Below are 20644 nucleotides of genomic sequence, written 5' to 3' on the forward strand. Positions count from 1 at the left end.
AGCTGTGGTATATTCACACAATGGAATACTATGCTGCATTGAAAAACAAGGAACTTATGCAATATTATTCAAAATGGGTGACCCTGGAGGACATTGTGCTGAGTGAAGTATCTCAGTCACAAAAGGACAAATACTGCATGGTGCCACCGTTGTAAAACAGGACTGACATCGGGGTTGGGGGGAGACTGAGAAAGATAGGTTCAATAATGTATACTGCATTGAAACAGATGAGGGAGAAAACTGTTTAAAAGGAATATGTGATTAGTTAATTTTGTCATGACAGGAGTCGAGAGTGAAGGCTACATAGTGGAGTGGACCTGGGGGAGGGTTTGTAAAACAATGAAAGAATTTTTCTTTTACTTTTCCAAGAGGGGAGTATACTGGGGGGGAGGGGTGGGCAGGGAGAAAAGTGCAACAATGAATGAATGGAAATCCAAAGTCTCTGTAAATTTTCATTGACATTAATAATAAATTTTTTAAAAAGAAAGAGTGTCTTATTAAGAAAATTAGGGAGACTCTCTGATAAGTGTTGGACCTCTAGAAAGGTAAGTGGGGGGTCAGCTCATGTAGTCTTTAAAGGCCATTTTCAGATCTTGTGGTTTTATTCCTTAAGTGGCATGTAAAGCCAGTGAAGGGCTTTGAGCACAAAAGCAACATGGTCTCTTTGCGTCTTAATAAAGATGGATTTGTTGGTAACAGGCCACAAGCAAGCAGGTGAAGCAGCAGGGAGTCAGTTAGGGGACTATTATAATAATAATACAGATAAGAGAGGGTGGTGATTCAGAATGGAGTAGTAGCGGTTATGGCTATATGTTTTGAAGGTAAATCCAACAGGATTTCCTAATGGGCTGGATGTAAGATGTAAAAGAAAGATAGAAGCCAAAGATGAGTGCCAGATTTTTGACCTGAGCAAGTGAAAGGATATTTTCATCAACTAAAATGAAAGAAGACTGTGTGAAAGGCAAATCCTAGAATAAAGTTTTAAAGTAAGGAGCTCAGTTTTAGATGTCCCTTAGAACTTCAGTTTAAGATAACTACTAGATTCCCATGTTGTTGTTGTTGTTGTTGTTGCTGTTAGGTGCCATCAAGTCAAGTACAACTCACAGTGACTCTATAAACAATAAATGTGAACCTTATCCTATCCTGTGCCAACTTCACAATGCCTGAGGCATTCAAGCCCATTACTGCAGTCACTGTATCAAGCCTCCTGGTTAAGGGTCTTCCTTTCCTTTGCCATCCCACCAACTTCCCAAGCAAGATGTCCTTCTCCAAGGAATAGCTTTTCCTAGTGACATGCTCAAAGTATGCAAGACAAGGCGTTATCATCCCTGCCTCCAGAGGGCTCTGGCTACGTCTTCTCCAAGACATATTTGTTTGATCTTTGGGCAATCCATGGGAAATTCAGTACTTTTCTTTAATCAGGCAGTATGTATAAGTCTGAGATTCTTAGAAAAAAGATTAAATTTGGGATTCTTCAATAATACAGTAAATAAAGCCATGAGGTTAAATGAAATAACTAAGAGAAAGAGTGAGGAAAGATAAGACCACCAAGGACTGAATCCTGGGGCACCCCAACATTAATAGACAAGGGAGGAAACCAACTACGTAAAGTCAAAAGAGCAGCATTTACTCAAAGATAAATCCCTGAAAGCAGGAAAGAGTAGAATAGAGACATTAATGGAATAAGAATGACAACGAGGAAGTGGAAAATTAGTACATGAATTAATTAAAGTATTATAATTAATGTTACAATACAAAATGTGTATGAATGGTTGGATAAAAAAGGCAATCTACTTTGTAAACTTCCACTCAAATCAAAATTTTTTAAAAATCTGACAAAAATTTATAAGTATAAAGTGTTCTGTTTTCATTATTAAAAAGAGAAAAATGAGGAAAAGAACGAGCAAAAGATTCTGAGGGAGTAAAAAGACTCTATGAAGAAGCAACCAGAGAAGGGAAAAAGCAAAAGAGCAGAGATTACACAAGCCAAGTTAAGGATGAGAAATGCGAAGAAAAAATGACAAACATTATATTGGAAAAACTTCGCAGAAATGGATAAGTTAGCACAATTGCCCCATTCCTCTTTTATATATCTGAATCTTCCTTTATCCAACACTGGCATATCAGCTTGTCATACTTAGGTTATTTCCATGTATTATCACAATGCTAGCAGCTACTGGTATTTCAAATAATAGCAAGGCTTCAGTGGACCTTCCAGACAAGACAGACAAGGAAGAAAGACCTAGCAATCCACGTCTAAGAATAACTGGCCAAACCAACTATGAGATATCATCTCACCCAGCAATAGTAAAGTTCAAAAGAGCAGCAAACAACAAATGCCGGCAAAGTTGTGGGAAGACTGAAACTCTTATTCACTGCTGGTAGAAAGGTAAAATAGTACAACTATTATGGAAGGTGGTCTGGTGCTTTCTCAAAAAGTTGGAAATAAATGCAACCAAAGACAGTAGATGGTTATCTTGTTTATAGATACCACAATACCTTCTCAATATTCAAGAATTTAGTTTCCTTTAGCTAAGCGGTAAGGAGTTGCACTGTCAACCCAAAGGCACGTAGGTCAAATCCACAAGCTGCTCCAGAGGAGAAAGGTGGGTAATATCCTCCCATTTGATTAACTGCCTCTGAAAATCCACTACAGGCCTGCTATTAGTTCTGACTCAATGGTGAAAAAAAAAAACCAGAAACTTTCCATAAAATTATGCTCAAAATTTAAAAGGGAATATCACACACAAAAAAGTTGGAAATAGAAATACCATTTGACTCAGCAATTCTTCTACTGTGAATATATCCTAAAGAAATCAGAGCTACCACTTAAATAGATATATGCACACCCATGTTTATTGCTGCATTATTCACAATAGCAAAGAGATGGAAGCAACCCAAGTGTCCGTCAACAAATGAATGGGTAGAAAAAAGATAGCACATTCACACAATGAAATATTATGCAGCACTGAAAAATAATGGCCTCGTAGAACTTTACACAACATGGGAGAGCCTGGAAGACATTATGCTGAGTGAAATATCTCAGTCACTAAAGGACAAATACTGCATGATACTGCTGTTATAAAATAGGACGGACACGGGGGGAGTTGGGGAGAGAATGGGAAAAGAGTGGATCAATAATGAACACTGCAATTAGAACAGATGAAGGAAAGAACTGTCCAAAAGGAATATATGCTTAGGCATTATATGTATGCCAACAATCTGGAATAAGAGGTACATTGCAGGGAGGCTTGAGGAAGGAGAGTGAGGAGAGGGGAAGAAAATGTACAATCATGGAAAAAATTAAAACAAAACATTATTGATGTTAAAAAAAAAAAGAAAATTAATTGGCCAGTGAAAATTTCTTGGATAGCAGCAGACCACTGGTATAGACTGAACTGATGAACTTCTCAGGTAAGAAGGCACCCAGAATATGACTGGGGAAGAGCTGCCCCCCTCAGAGTAGATTTGACTTTCATGGTGTGGATGGAGTAAAGCTTTCAGGACCTTCATTTGCTGATGTGGCATGATCAACATGAGAAGAAACATCAGTAAACATCCACTAGTAACTAGAAATGTACAACATATGAATCAAGAAAAATGAAAATGAAATGGAACACTTGAAAATTGATATCCTAGATATTAATGCGTTAGAAGCGACTGGGACTGGCCATTTTGAATTGGACAAGCATATAGTCTACTATACCGGGAACAACAAAATTAAAAGGAATAGCGTCACATTCATCATTAAAAATGACATTTCAAGACCTATCCTGAATACAATGTTTTCAGATACAGGATAACATACACTTGTCTACAAGGAAGACTAGCTAATAAAACTGTTGTTTAAATTTGCACAGCAATCCCTAATGTCAAAGATGAAGAAACTAAAGATTTTTACCAACAATCTGAAATTGACCAAACAAGCATTGATAACTCCTGGTGATTGGAATCCAAATGTTAGGAACAAAAAAGGGTTTGTCATTAGAAAACATGACCCTAGTGACAAAAACAATACCAAAGATGGCATGACAGGATTTTTCAAGACCAATGACTTATTCACTGAAAATATCTCAACATCGTACACAATGAATATGCACATGGACCACACCAGCAAGATACAAAGGAATCAATGAACTATATCTGTGGAAAGAGACAATAGAGAAGATAAATATCATCAGATAGAACAAGGCAAAGAACTGACTGAGGATCACTAGTTGCTTATATCCAAGTTCAAGTTGAAGTTAAAGAAAATGAAAACAAGTCCACAGAGCCAAAGTATAACCACGAGTATAATCCACCTAAAGTTAAAGACAATCTCAAGAACAGATTTGACCCCATGAACACTTAGGGCCAAAGACCAAACAAGCTGTGAGACGGCATAGGACAAAGAGAGCAAAAGGTTGTTTAATCAGCAAGTCAGAAAGCAAAGTCCAAAGTGGATGTCAGAAAAGACTATGCAACTTGCTCTTGAACACAGAGCAGCCAAAGCAAACGGGGGAAATGATGAAAAGGCTAAACAGAAGATTTCAAATGGTGGCTTAAAGACAAGAAAAAGTATAATGAAAATTTGCAAAAAAACTGAAGAACACAATATAAGTACTGAATCACAATATTCAATGGGCAAAACATTGAGTGGTGCAGGAAATATTAACAAAAAAACAGAATCACTATACCAAAAATAACTGATCCATTTTCAGCCATTTTTGAAGACTACTGATGACAAAGAACTAATGATATTAAATGAAGAAGTCCAAGCAGCACTGGAGAAAAACCAAGCTCTCGAAATGGACAGAATACCAATTGAAGTGTTTCAACAAATAGATGCAGTATAGGAAGTGCTCAGTTGTCTATTCCAATAAATCTGAAAGACAAGATCAACTGACTGTAAGAAGGTTACATTTGTACCCATTCCAAAGAAAGTCGATCCCATAGAATGCAGAAATTATGCAATGACATCCTTACTATCACACATAGGTAAAATTTTTCTAAAGATAATTCAAAAATGGCTGCAGAAGAACTTCGAGAAATCTAAGAAATAAAAGAAGATATTGGGGGGAGGAGAAAGATGTCACTTTGAGGATTAAGGTATATTTGACTTAAGTCATGGCATTTTGAATAGCCTTAGGGGCCTGTGAAACATTAAGTCAGACTGAAGAAGTGATGTCTGTGAATGACAGTACTGGGAAAGAATAATGAAGGTACAACTTGTAAGAACACATCTCTCCTGGAAGGACAGCCAGAAAAGTGTCTAGGAGGGAGGATGGGGCGACTTCAACCAGCATGCTTTGATCATGTCGCCAGAAGGCTCAGCTCCTGGACAAGGACACATGCTTGGTAAACTAGAGTGTCGGTGAAAAAGAAAGACTTTCATCAAGATGAGCTGACATAGCAACTGCTGCAACAACAGGCTCGAAGTGAGCAACGATTGTGAGTGGTGGTGGTGATGGTGGTGGTGTTATATACCATCGAGTAGGAATCGGCCCACAGCTGACTCTCCAGCAGGTTTTCAGAGGCAGTAAATTGCATGGGAGAGGATTGCCCATCATCTCCCTGAAGGGCAGCTGGTGGATTCAAACCGTGTGCCTTTGGGTTGGCAATGTATCTCCTTACCACTAGGCCACCAGAGCTCCCACGATAATGTAGCGCAGGGCAATATTTCATTCTATTGTACCCAGGGTCACTATGAGTCAGAACCAACTTGCCGGCACATTAACAACAATAATATCCTCCCTTATGACAAGTGCTGTGGTAAGGGGTGCACGATATTATGGGATAGCTAGAGAGTGCACCTCTGCCTGGAAGAAGGACATCAGGATGAGGGAAGAAAAGTTTTCATGGAAGAGTCCTAGAAGAGAAAATGCCTGTGTCGAGTCTTAGAAAGTTAAACAGAGATTTGCCATGAAGACAAGATATTCTCTTAAGAATATCATAATTTGGAGCAAGACAAACATTAGCAGGAAGCCATTCTTACTTAATTCAACATGATGAAAGTTCAAGGTCTCTATGAGGGAGTGACAGAAGGTCAGGCTCAAGAGGGCAGCAGGCCCAAACCAGGAACGCTCTGCTATGGCATGCAAGGGCTGTGCATTGATCCTGCAGCCAACGAAGAATCACTAAGGAATTTAAGCAAGATAGTGACATAATCAGAGAGATCATCCCATTATAACTAAAGGCTCAAATGAAGAAGAGTAAGTACCAGCTGGGAGACAATTCAAAGACAAGCCACAAAAAAGGGAAGGAGGATTTCTTAATCCAAGGCAATGGGGATGCAAAGAGAGAAGGGCAGATTCAAAAGATATTTGCCGATACAGGGTCTGAAAGTGTAGATAAAGAGGAACCTGGGTGACTTCCAAATTTCTAGCTTAAAAAATTGGAAAGCTAATGGCATGATTCCCCAAGATGGGAAATCTAACAACACCTTTGGAGAAGCCAATGACGCATTCTGTACATGTTTAGGGTATTGGTGCTGGTGGGACATCCAGATTGAAATGTCAAATATACAAGAATAAATACAGGCCTGAAACGCAGTGGAGATACAGAATGGGTACTCACTGGTATTCTGGTGATAGCTGAAACTGATGTCCAGATCAGATAGCCCCGAAAAAGGGAGAGTGGAGAGCAAGAGGCTCAAGGGCACAATCCTGGATAACATCGACATTTTAGGGGCGGGTAAACTATGGAGAGGCAGCCAAGGAAACCAAGTAGAAGATGTCTATAAATGAACTCAACAGGGTGATAGAAATATTCAGATTAAAGGTCTCCCATATTCCCCATTGCCTAAGAGCAAAAAGAAGTATCTTGAGAACTTGGGAGTATTTTCTCTAGAATCAGTCTGTGACCAGATAGGAGATGAAGACAGTCACCGAAATTAGACAGCAACAAAAGCCATGGCTCTATTTCCGAGCCAAATCACTTTTAACTCTAGCTCCCAAATTTCTTGGGTTAGGTATTATACTGAGCAGATGGTTTAAGTCTTATAAGACATTGAGAATGCGGGAATGGGAGTGACTGCTATACAGACCATCCTCCTCTGAAGACAGCAGAGAGAATTATAGTCCCCATCTCTCCTAAGCACTGTCCCCAACCCATCCCTGAGGAAGCCAACTTCATACAACAGCCCAGGTTTTGGTGTCAAGGGCTGATTCTTAGCCAGGGGTTGCCAGCTGCAGAGGGCGGGGCTCTATTTTGGGCTGCCTGCTGTCCCTGAGCCTGGCCACGTCTGGTTTGAGCAGCATGCAGCCCCAGTGACTCACACACCCATGCAAACCGCCTGTGGCTCAGTGGCATAGCCTCGGAATGCCAGCCCGAGGCCAGCTCCCTCCTCACCCCATTACACTGGGATAAATAAATAAAGAAGCCGCCAGCAGCCACACAGCCTGATGGCAACCAGATGGAGGGAGGGAGGCACGGACGGGGCCAGGGAAGGGACTCCCCCCAGTGGACTGAAGTGAGAGTGGGCTGTGTCCATCCACTCATCTTAAACTTCCTCTTTAATACAGTTCCTAAAGATTCTTCACAGTCTCTGTCATGGAACATGCTCTCCACGGGAATCTTGTCCTATATGAGGCTCAGGCCAGAAGCCGCACCACTCAGTCCTAGCTTTTCACATCCCATTTGATAGTCAAGTTTGGCCCACATGGGTTCCCTCGAAATAAGAAATCAGAATCTCTTCGGGGATAAGGAAAAATAAAAGGGCCAGATATGAGGAAGCAGCCCTATTCAATCCTTAAATATTTTTCCCAGCCTCAGAGTCTTAGAAAACTCCCCATCCTATTGCCCCTGTAGCAAGATTCCCAACGGGACTAGGAGAAGCAGGCCCTAGGCACCAACCCCATGGCCTTCTGACATCAGCCCTAGCCCCCTACACCTTTGCCCTGAGCTCTCTGTCCCCGGTTTGTTTATTTTCCTATTCCATGTTGCTTGTTTTAATGGCACATCCTTTCAGTTCAGTCTTGGGTGACCCCATGACCCTTCTGCATCCTGTTTATAGGATCCAGGACAAGCCAAGTAACCAAAAGATGCAATGGCCATAAGAAAGTCGGGGTCCCAGTAGGAAATCTTTCTATTCTCGCAGCTGGGCGGGACATTCCAAGGACAGTGTGGCGATCCCAGGAGGTCACAGGAATTTCACATTATCTACCTCGACTCTCCACTAATCGGTGCATACAAGCAGTTAAAGTGACAAAATGAAATAGCGATAACCCCAGACTATGAGCTAAGACATGGAGAAGACCATCTTGCTGTAACTATATGACCTCAGTCTAACCTGAGACTCAGTTTCTGAATCTATAAAATAGAAGGTTACAACTAGCTATGGAAGTTCTGATGGCCCAGTAATAAATAGCTGTGATGCCAACCCAAAGGCACTTGATTCAAATCCACTAGCTGCTCTGTGGGAGAAAGATAGACAGTAACTTCCAGTGAGATTTACTGCCTCCAAAGACCTGCTGGAGGGTCAACTGTGAGTTGATTCCAACTCCATGGTACACAGCATAAACATAATACAACTATCTCCCAGACCCTTCCCAGTTAGGATCAAATTTTAGACACCTACAAAGTTTGGCAGTGACCCACTCAGACTGAGAAGGTGGTACTCTTACTTTTTTAGGTTTTGTATTTATTTTGTTGACAATACACACAGCAAAATATATACCAATTTTACAGTGTCTACATGCCATTCTCAATATACTTTTCTGAACTGTTCTTCCCTCAGTGATATAAATTCACGACCCTCTGATGTTCCTACCTAATCTTTTCATTTGCTGTTGTCACTTTGATCCCCTACTGGTATTTCTTAAAAGAGCATAATGGTTCAAGGGAACTCTGGTGGCCTAGAGGCAAGAAGCTGCAATCCCAGAGGTGCACAGTTCAATCCACCAGATCCTGTGCTGAAGAAGGAGGGACAATCTCCTCCTGTACCAGCCAGATCTGGTTTGACGGTACACACACACACACAAAATAGTAAAATAAAATTTAAAAAAAATTTTTAAAGAGCATAATGGTGAAGGCAGACATTTTTTCACTAGTTAAGCTGAACTATTGCTTTGTTCTAAGAAGAAGATACTAATAAGGACATACTTTAAAGTTTAAACATTATCTCAGGGCAATAGTTTCAGGCCTTCATCCAACATCCCTGGGTCCAGTGAATTTGGAGCCCATAAAAATGTGAAATTATGTTCTGCTTTTTCCCCTCTTGATAATGATTCTTCTACAGAATGTTTTATTAAAATGTTCAAGAATAATAGTTAGGTACCATCTAGTTCTGGTCTTATAGCAAAAGAGGCAGTTCATGAAACCAATTACCACACACACATTTCATATCCTTTTTCTAATCTTAACTATCCTTCATTCTCTCTTTTTCCATGCAAATAGAGATTAATTGTGGTACCTTGAATGGCCACTTGCAAGTTTTTAAGACCCCAAGCACTACACACAGAACTCAGAGGCAGAACAGAAGCACTAAACGTGTTATTAGACCAATTAACTGAGGTATCCCATGAAACCATGAGCCTAAACCCCCAAACCAAGAAACCAGAGGATGAATATTCTTAAAGTAGTTACTCTCAAAATACCAACCCCCTTCCTGGGCTCCCACTTGATTCTACATGGTTTCTCACTCAATTCTGCAGGGCTCCACCCAACAGTACAAAACAGATGAGTCTCCAATTTCATAAAAGAGAAAACAGAGGCTCTAAGAGAAGGGACTTATCCAAAACTACAATGAACCAAAAGAATAACTGAAGGCCTCAAATGCAGGCCTGCTACTATCAGTATTCACTCATAAGCTCATCTGAGAATCTACTCCATCTAGGCACAATGTTCAATGTGAGGAATACAGAAGTGCTTTCACCACTGTCCTTGCCCTCAGAGTCCAAAGGGTTAGGAAAGGAAAGACAGTCTTATGAACATACAACGAGGGAAGTTATTTATAGGTGGTAAAATAAAAGTAAAAGCAAGGTAATATAGTAGCAAGGAAGAAAGATCATCTTCACAAGAACAGCCTAGAAAGATTTCTCAAAGCAGCTGAAACTGACACATTAAATATTAATAAAAATTTAAAAGGTAGATAAGGCACATTAGACATTCTAGATGAATGGAATAGTTTGTGTGAAGGTATGTTGTTGTTGTTTCAAGGTACTATCAAGCCAGACCCAACTCACAGCTGACCTTGCAGCAGGTTTTCAGAGGCAGTAAAGTGACTGAGAGGAGACTGTCCATCTTTCTCCCACAGAGCAGCTGGTGGATTTAAACCGCGTGCCTTCAGGATGGCAGCGCAACTCCCGACCACTAGGCCACCAGAGCTCCCCTTGTGTGAGGGTATAAAGGCCAGGGGGAAGAAACAACTAGCATTTTAAAAAATTCAAAATAATTCAGTAGGACTAGATATGAAGATTATTGTTGTTGTTGTTGGTAGGTGTCATCAAGTCAAGTACAACTCTTAGTGACCCTTTGAACAGTGGATCTGAACCCAATTCTATCCCATTCCATCTTCACACTTCCTGACACACTAGAGCCCACTGCAGCAGTCATCACATCAGTCCACCTGGTTGATGATCTTCCCCTCCTTCACCAACCTTCCACCCTTCCAACTTTCATGTTCCTCTCCTAGCAACATGCACAAAGTATGGGAGGTGAAGTCTCATCAACCTTGCCTCCAAAGAGTACTATGGGTATACCCTCTCCAAGACATATTCATTTGTTCTTTTGCAAGCTAGGGGGGAAAATGTCAGAATATCAAATCAGATAGGTACACAGGTATTATATCAGGAAGGGCTCTACACTGGCTAAAAGTAAGCCATGCCCTGTTCAGGAAGCTGAGGCAGGGAATAGGGTGCCAACTCTTACTTCTGCAAATGTCCCTTAATACTGAATACGTAGGCCCCTGAAAATATCTGAGAGAAAACAGCCTAGGAAAGCCAACCTGTCATAAGTTGAAGTTTAATGATTCTCTTTTTCTCATAAAGACTTCAACCTTAAGGCACACAGTTCAAATCCACCAGTTGCTCCATAGGGTGTCTCTCTGGAGACTAAGGTGCGTCTGATACAGGCCATGGTCTTTGCTATCACTTGTTATGCGTCAGAGAGTTGGACAATGACAAAGGAGGACAGAAGGAGAATTGATGCCTTTGAGCTGTGATGCTGGAGAAGAGTACTGAGGGTACCATGGACTGCTAGGAAAACAAACAGATTCAGCCTGGAAAGGGTTAAACCAGGCAGCTCCTTGGAGGCAAGGATTCTGAGGCTCCGTCTAACATACTTTGGACATGTTGTAAAGAGGGATCGCTCCTTGGAGAGAGATATCATGCTCGGTAGGGTGGAGGGACAGCACAGGAGGGGAAGGCCCTCTATGAGGTGGATTGATTCAGTGACTGGGGTAATCAGGATGGGTATATCAGAGACAGTGTGATTGGCACAGGACAGAGAGTTTAGGGCTGTTGTACATAAAGTCGCTATGAGTCGCAAGCAACTCGACGGCACATAACAACAACAACAACAACAATTCTGTTCTAGGACTTAACAACACATGATTTCCTTCTTCCCTAAAATTATAATCACTTTAGTGCATGGACTCATCACTCAGCTCATAGTTTTTGTTCTCAGTGTCAAGACCCCAAGCACAGTGGAGAGTCATTGCTCAAACTATGCACTGAGAAAGAACAGAAGGTTCCAAATCAAGAACGCCTGCTTTCTTGGGCCCACAGACTCAGCGTCTATCAAAGTCAGTTGGTGAGGAGAGACCAGGCTTTTAAAGGCTTGTGAGAACAACTATTGCTCCCTCTCTCCGAGATCCAGAACAAAGATGACTAAAGAAAACAAAGATGCATAAAGTCCAAAGGACCCACACACTATGCACACGCCAAGCTCCATGACTTTGAGGCCTGAAGAACTAGATGACCCCCGGCTCCAACTGCTGACCACTCTAAAAGAAATCACAGAAAAAGGGACTAGATGCAGTGGATGAAAATTCAGAACAAAATAAAAGAAAATTTAAAAAAAACAAAACAAAAACATTTTCAAGTTCAAGCCAACTGGTTCAATAGAGACTGGAGGAACCTCTAAGACCATGGCCCTTTGTCACCCTTCAAATATGAACCAAAACTCACCTGTACTTCAACCTTTAGACAAGCAGTAAACCAGATAGGCACTCATTCTTTAGACTAATCAACCACATGAGAAGAAAGAGAATACCTGCTTTATACTCAGCACTTTGAAAAGTGCTAATTTTTGAGCTTTAAAAGAAGTACAATTTACAGTCCTTATCCAAATAGAATTTATAAACTAGCTTAGAAGATGAGACAGAACTACAAAGACTCTATAAACATCACGATAATATAATAGCATTGTTTACCTACACAATAACATACCAACTTAGGTAACATGTATGATTGGAAAATGGGGCAACAATACTAAGATGCTAACTGTTCAACCAGCAAGTCCCAGAAGAGTGAGGGAAGAGGAAGATCAATATTGACTGGCATTATCAAAGGTCACTATTATTAAAACTGCCCCTGTTTGGCATTTAATGGATGTTTCTTTTGGCCAAGCTCAATCCTTAGAAGGGAAACCTAGGCATGAGCTCCTGACAGGCCACAATTATCTACTCCTCATTCATTCCCTCGCCAGCGCCCTTGAATAAACACCGTGATTTTCCACAGCCTACTGTGCCCACAAGACAGTTCCCAAATGGTAGCACTGAGCTTCTAACTTTCCTCTTCAGCTGGATGCTGAAAGAGCTGAGACATGACTACACCACTCCCGCATTCCAGATGTTAGGATCATATCTCAACAAGTAGGAATTTAGCAATTGGTCAACCAATCGTAGAGAATTCCAAGTGACACCCAGATGTTTGAACAGAGCTGTTTTACAAATGGTCCACTGTTTCTCTCTACTTCTGCCCCCCTTACTCATGTACCTCGCAAGCGTTATCAGACTTTCCATAGGCAATTTTTTTTCAGAGAAAGAGCTTTTCAACCACACAAGCCACTTGAACTCTCAAAATGCAAGTCATCACGCGGGCACCAGGAAAGCAAAATTAATGAAAAGTTGTTCTAGCAGAAAGAAAATAATCTCCTACCTCGATCATAAATTGTTCCAAGAAGGAATTTTCTTCAAACGGCTTTGTCTTTAACCGATCTATAATGGGGAATGATGGAAAAAAGAAGTATGAGCCGCTGGATGTGCTTTCACCAACGCAGTGAAAAGGAAACAGAGCACAGGGCTTCCTGGAAAGAAGAAAAAGCAGCAACATCCAGAGTTATCTAGGCCAGAGGGCAAAGAAGGGTGGAGAGTGTGTAGACAAACTGGGAGGAGGAGAGAAGGATTAGCAAAAAATGACCAGGATAGTGGCAGCATCCATGCCTGGGAATTTTTCCTGCCCCAAAAGCAAAGGTCAAATCCCTAAACTCCCAACTTCGTAATGTCCCAGTACAGTGTTGTATAATCTTTCCTTGCCATTGCTTAGGGCATGTCATCTATTGGCCACTTGGTCTCTGGTCAGGCTGTCAAAGCAGAGAGAAGTATTGCCTGGTATCAGGTACCCAGTTCTAGCCAGTCCCTCACAGCCACCCGTAAGGAAGCATCTCATTGGTGCTGACAGGTCTCCCCTTTCTTAAGGCTTTCAAAAGACAACCCCTCCCCCTCCCAGTTCTTCAGAGGACGCCCTCTCACCTCGGCTCAAGGTTGCCCCGCTCTCCTGGTAGTCCTGGATCTCTGCATCTTTCATACGAAGCAATGTTGCTAATTCCCTCACTTGGCAGTGCAACGCCAGACTCATGCTCATCAGAGGACGAATCAAGTGCTGAGAGACCTTTCAAGAGAAAGATATCAATTAACCAAAAGACTGTCTATATAAGTCTGCATAACACTATAGAGTTGTTATTGTTATTGGTCCTGTTCTTGTGTACCATTGAGGCAGAACTGACCCATAGCGGATCCTCCAGCAGGTTTTCAAAGGCAGTTCATCAAATGGCAGGAGATTGCCCATCCTCCTCCAGCAGAGCAGATGGTGAATTTGAACAGCATGCCTTCAGGACCGCAGCGCAGTTTCATACCATGAGGCCACCAGAGCTCCCTAACACTATATTAAGTACCAGAAAATCTTCACAGGGGAAAAAAACTCAAACTCAATGCTGTTGAATAAGAACCAACTCAAAGCTAACCATCCAATGGCGTTCCAATGCTGTAAATCACACAGGAAGAGAGTGCCCATCTTTCTCCCAAAGAGCGGACGGTGGATTTGAACTGACAGCAGGATAACCTTTGAGTTAACAGCACAATTCCCTATAGAATTCTACCAGAGCTCCCTCTTCACAGAAAAAGGCACCAAAAAAAGCTTTGCTGTTGAATCAACACTAACTCAAGGTATCCCATGTGTCAGAGCAATACTTCAGTGACTGTTTTACAAGTAAATCACAAGGTCCTTCCTCCCTAGCATCTGAGTGACTCGTTAACTATGTCAACTGTCTGTACCACACATTCTTTTATAGGCTAGGAACCCATTTATATAAATACAGGTACAAAGACATTCATCAATTAAGTATAATAAAGAGGTCAAAGAGTTTCTCTGTGGCACAGCGAAAGGATGGTAAGAATAAAGGCAAATGCCCATGAAGAGGTGACAGAGACGCATGTGAACAGCTTCATTGAGGGAAGAACTGGCTTGACTCACAGTAGAGGCTGCAAATAAACCCAGAAGATCCTAGCAAGCCTCCAGTCAGTCAGTGTGCAGAGAGCAGAACACATTGGCTGGAGAATAACCAACAGGAGGGAGGGAGTTTGATGGGTTAATTAGATCTGAACACTATTAAGAGCCATTTTGGGGGGAGAAAAATATGGAATTGAACTTTAAAAAAAAAATAAAACAAAACCAAGGTTTAATAGAGACTGGTGGAACCCTGAGACTAAGTCACCTTTGGCCTGGAGCTGATTATGAGGTGATTAGTAACACCAAGTTTTCCTTCTTGAGGCTCCAGTGCAATTTTTAGAGTATCTTCTGACACTTTTTTTTTATTCCTCCTCTTTGTAATGACCTTTTGCTTTCTTCATGGATAATATCCTTGATATCATCCCACAGCTCATCTGGTCTTCAAACATTGGTGTTCAATGCCACAAACCTATTCCTAAAATGATCTTGAAATTCAGATGGAATTGTTTCAAGATTATGTCTTGGTTCCTGTGGACTTTTTTCATTCTCTTCGGCCTCAATTTGAACTTGCATATGAGAAACTGATGATCAGACCTACAATCTGCCCCTTGCCTAGTTTTTAACTGCTGATATTGAGCTTATCCAATGATTTCTTCCACAAGTGTAGTCAATCTCATTCCTATGCAGCCCATCAGGTGAGATCTATGTGTAAAGTCATCATTTGTGTGTTTTTTAAAAAAGGTATTTGCAATTAATAAATCATTGTAAATACAAAATTCAATTATTCTATTTCCAGCTTCATTTCTATCACCAAGCCCATAGTTTCCAAATACTATTCCTTCTTCACTGTTTCCCACTTTTGCATCCCAGTCACCAACTATCATTAACACATCTTGATTGCATATTCAGTCAATTTTGGACTGCAAGATTGGGTAAAAATTCTCAATTACTTCCTCTTTGGCTCCAGATGTAGGAGCATATATTTGAATAATTGTCACGTTAACAGGTCTTCCTTTATGGGTATGGATATTATCCTATTACTCAAAACATTGTATTTCAGGATAACACTTGAGGACTAGCACCAGGATCACCAAAAGAATGCCTATTTGTGCTTTATTGACTACGCAGACGCATTTGGCTATGTAGATCATAACAACCTAATTGTGCTCATGCAAAACCTATACCTAGACCAGAAGGCTATTTTGTGAACAGGGCAGGATAACACTGCGTGGTTTTAAATTGTGTTTCCTACTGCCAAAGGGGCCCTTTAGAGTAGTGAGAGAAGATCTTCACCCTGAAACCCACAGCGTCCCTTTTCAGCAGGAAGTAGCTAAGAGAATACGCCATCCCCTTTTCCTTATGAATCAGGGTGAAGTCTCTCTCAGGGAGGAGTGATAGGGAATGGCAAAGGACACACTGACAAAGAAGATTAATCAGAACTGGCTTTGACAAGCACTGTGGCATTTGGACAAGAACAAACTGGGAGGAGGGTAGAAAGAATGGTGCAACAATGAATTAATGGAAACCCAAAATCTCTGTAAATGTTTATGAAAATTAATAAAATATAATTATAGGGGGAAAAATTGAGAAAGGAGTGTGGTAGGTTTGTATTACCTCTCCATACCTATTCAAATGGTATACTAAGCAAATTATCCAAGAAGCTGGATTCTATGAAGAGGAGTGTGGCATCAGGATTGGAGGGTGACTCATCAATAACCTGTGTTATGCAGATGACACAACCTTGCTTGCAGAAAGTGAGGACTTGAAGCATTTGTTACAGAAGATCACGGAATGCAGTCTTTTGTATGGATTACATCCCAATGTCAAGAAAACAAAGATTCTTACCACTGGACCAATAGGCAACATCATGATGGATGGAGAAGACATTGAAACTGTCAACAGTTTCATCTTACTTGGATCCACAATTATCACCCTTGGTACCAGCAGTCAGGGAATAAAGAGATGTATTGCACTGGGGAAATCTGCAATTAGGCAGGAGTGCCATCCACTTCCTAAATAACATGCCTCCAGAAACTCTATGAACTTTTATAAATGTTGATGGTTATAGAGGGGCTTCAGGCCTTTTGTTCATGGAGTCGTTATGAGTCGTGCTCAACTTGAAGGCAATCAACAACTACCAAATGACTGCTGCAATGGGCTCTTATGTGTCAGGAAGTGTGAAGATGGCACAGGATGGAACAGGGTTCAGATCTTTTGGTCATAGGGTTGCTGTGAGTTGTACTCAACTTGATGGCACCTAACAACAACAATAACACCAAGTAGAGATAAACTTCTTAAAACAATCAGTCATTTGAAGTCACAAGGCATCTGCCTGAAGCTCAGCAGGCAGAAAGGAAAAGAACAACGAGTGGAAGTGGAACCATAGGGAGGTAATGGGAGGGGATGTTACACTTTGATGATTGCTTGTCAATGTCATCCAAGACCATCTAACATTGACTATAATGTCCCTAGTGCCACGGCCTCTTCTAAACCCAGCCTGCACATCTGGCAGTTCTCTGTTAATGTACTGTTCTACTTGTTTTGGGATAATCTTTAGCAGGATTTTGCTTACATATGATGTTAGCAATATTGTTCAATAATTTCCACACTCAGTCAGGTCACATTTTTTTTGGAATGGGAATAAATACAGATCTCTTCCAATCAGTTGGCCAGGTAGCTGTCCTCAGATTTCTTGGCACAACCTGGTGAGTATGTCCAGGGCAGCATCTGTTTGTTGAAATATGCCAATAGGTATGTTGTCAATTCCTGGAGCCTTTTTTTCTGCCAATTCTTTCAGAGCAGCTTGAACGTCTTCCTTCATCACCATTGCCTCTTGATCATATGTTGTTTCATGTCATTCTTCTGTGTCAGTCACAGAAGAATTTGGTATAGTGACTCTGGGTCATTCAACATTCTTGACTAAAAGCAGAGAGTACCAAAGGAATGTCAATCTGTGTTTCATTGCCTGTGCAAAGACATTTACCTGTGTAGATCACAAAAAAAATGAGACTAACCTTGAAAAGAATATTAATCCCAGGACACTTAAATGTGCTTATGTGAAACCTATACTTGGACCAGGAGGCAGTTGTCAGAACAGAGCAAGGAAATACCGTATGGTTCAAAATAAGGAAAGGTATATGCCAGGGATATATCCTATCTCCATACCTTTTCAATCTATATGCAGAACAGATCATCCAGGAGGCTGGACTGTATAAGGTGGAATGCTAGTATCAGGGTTTGAGGAAGACTACTGAACAACCTGCAACATACAGATGATACAACCTTGCTTGCTGAAACTGAATAGGACATGAATTGTTTGCTTCAGAAGGTCAAAGACTCCAGTCTTCAATATGGATTGAAGTTTGACATTAAGAAAACAAAGATTCTCACCACTGGGTCAATTGGCAGCATCATGATAGATGAAGAAGAGACTGAGATTGTTAACAAATCAATATTCTTGGCACCAGCAGTCAGGAAATCAAAAGACTAATTGCACTGGGAAAACCTGCTCTCAGGGACCTCTCCAGAATCTGTAAAGGAACAATGTCAGTCCAGAGACAAAGATGCATGATCAAAGCCATGGTCTTTGCAATTACTTGCTATTCATCAGAGGGCTGGACAATGACCAAGGACAAGAGAAGAAGAATTGATGCCTTTGAGTTGTGGTGCTAGAGAAGAGTATTGAATAGACCATGACTGCTAAAAGAACAAACACATCTGTCCTGCAGAGGGTGAAACTGAGCTGCTCCTTGGAGGTAAGGCTTTTTAAGCTCCTTCTCACATACTTTGGGCATATGGACAGGAAGGATCAGTCTTTGGAGAAGAACATTATGCTTGAAAAGGGACAGCATAGGAGAGGAAGACTCTGGATAAGATGGATTGACACAATAACTGGAGTAACGGGGGTGGGTGTGTTAGAGATAATGAAGTTAGATCAAGATAGGGCAGGGTTCAGAGCTATTGTACATAGGGTCACTATGAGTCACAGGAGACTTGATGGCACATAACAACAATATTTATGTCAATAAACAAAATGTGTAAGAATTATTGAATGGAAAAATATTTGCTCTATAAACTTTCACTCAAAATCATAATAGAAAGTTAAAAGAAAAAGAGCCATTTTGGAGTTGACTACAAGAGTTTTAATTTGTTCTATAAATGCAGCAAGGTCTGAGGTCACTGCTGTAATAATAACAAGCCAATCACCAACAGACCAGTTGTGTTATCAGGTGCCTTTGAGTCAACTAGGACTCGCAGTGACTCTATGAACACAGATTTGAGTTCTGTCCTATCCTGTGCCATCCTCATCATCTCTGATAAGCCTGAGCCTATTGGTACATTCACTACGTCATCTTGTTAAGGGTCTTTTTCTCTTTTGCTGACTCTGCACCTTTCCCAGCATGGTGTCTTCTCCAAGGACAGGCCCCTTTTAACAACATGCTCAAATTATCTGAGACAAAATCTCACCATCCTTAAATTATGCAAGAATGAATGAATTAAAAACAAAACAAAACAAACAAACAAACAAAAACCCAACCCTGAACTAGAGGGGTAGGGAGGAAAATGTGCAACAATGAATGCATGAAAAATCCAATTTTTCTGTAAACTTTCATTAAAATCACCAAAAACCAAAATAAAATTTCACCACCTTTGCCTCTAAGGGGCATTCTGGTCCAGAATGTAATAATTACCATTACCCTCCACCCTCCCCACAATACATATCACTTGCTCTTAACTACAGGTAAGAAGGATGCAATCATAGCCCCATTGCAGGGCAGCTAAGGTGATGTTCTCCTATGATAACGCAGGGCCATGTGGAATAGGCATTAGCTGTACTATACAAGGTCTCCATTAGCCTTTCAACAAAAATAACTAAAATCAATGATCTATTTGTGGCTAAGGGTTGCTATCAGAGTTCATCTGGAAAGAAGGTGAACTAAAGGAAAGACTAAGAAGCAGAAATGCCTTAAGAACTCAGCACACTTTTTTTATAAAGGGCCAGTTGGGGTTTTTGGCTTCATGGGCCATACAATTTTTGTTCAAACTACTCATCTCTGATACTGTAACCGAACACAGCCATGTTGTTGTTATGTACACAGTACATAAATGAGTGAGGATGACTGGGTTCCAATAAAAACTTTACAAAAAAACAGGCAGCAAGTCGAATCTGGCCTATGTATACAGTGTAGCAAGCCCTGCCCTACGTCTATAAAAAGTGTGTTTTAAGACAAGATATTCCATGAAGGCTTTAAGACAAGGAAAGGTATTTGAGTGCTCTGTAATTTATGCCAGCCAGAGACTCAACTACATCAATGCCAGAAGTCTGAACTCCAGATTTGTATGTTTTCGTGATCCATTAACTTTCTAGTAAAAGGTAGTACTAAAAATATCCAATTGCAAAACAAAAATCATTACCTCATCTCACCCCAGTAACAATACCAAAGTTCGGCAGAGCAGCAAACAACAAATGCTGGCAAAGTTGTGGAGAGATTGGAACTCTTATTCACTGCTGGTAGGAGTGTAAAATGGTACAATCACTACGGAAGGTGGTATGGCATTTTCTTTAAAAGTTGGAAATATGACACCCATGTTTATCACGGCTTTGTTCACAATAGCAAGGAGTTGGAAACAACCTAAGTGCCCATCATCAAACAAATGAATAGAGAAGTTGTGGTATATTCACACAATGGAGTACTATGCATCATTGAAAAACAAGGAACTCATAAAATATTATGCAAAGTGGATGACCCTGGAGGACATTATGCTGAGTGAAGTATCTCAGTCACAAAAGGACAAATATTGCATAGGGCCACTGTTGTAAAACAGGACTGACACTGAGGTTGAGGAAAAATAGAGAAGGAGGGAAGAAATGATGTATAGTGCATTGAAACAGATGAGGGAGAGAACGGTTTACAAGGGATATATGATTGGGCATTATTGTCATGACAGGAGTCCAGAATGAAGGCTGCACTGTAGAGTAGACTTGGGGGGGAGGA

At 40.9% G+C, this 20644-nt stretch overlaps 1 protein-coding gene across 1 annotated transcript in view; it reads right to left on the reverse strand.

The window, feature by feature from the left end:
* NHEJ1 (nonhomologous end-joining factor 1) overlaps window positions 1–20644 on the reverse strand; it is a 160756-nt gene that overhangs the window by 128197 nt on the left and 11915 nt on the right. The window contains exons 3-4 of the mRNA XM_006890238.1: window positions 13673–13811; window positions 13080–13138 (exon numbers count right to left, since the gene is read on the reverse strand). Of these exons, the coding sequence (XP_006890300.1) occupies window positions 13080–13138; window positions 13673–13811 (198 nt within the window). The remainder of the gene's footprint in view (window positions 1–13079; window positions 13139–13672; window positions 13812–20644) is intronic.

The sequence above is a fragment of the Elephantulus edwardii genome, unplaced genomic scaffold (genome assembly GCF_000299155.1).
Source record: "Elephantulus edwardii isolate Elephantulus edwardi_28Jun2011 unplaced genomic scaffold, EleEdw1.0 scaffold00087, whole genome shotgun sequence".
Lineage (NCBI taxonomy): Eukaryota > Metazoa > Chordata > Mammalia > Macroscelidea > Macroscelididae > Elephantulus > Elephantulus edwardii.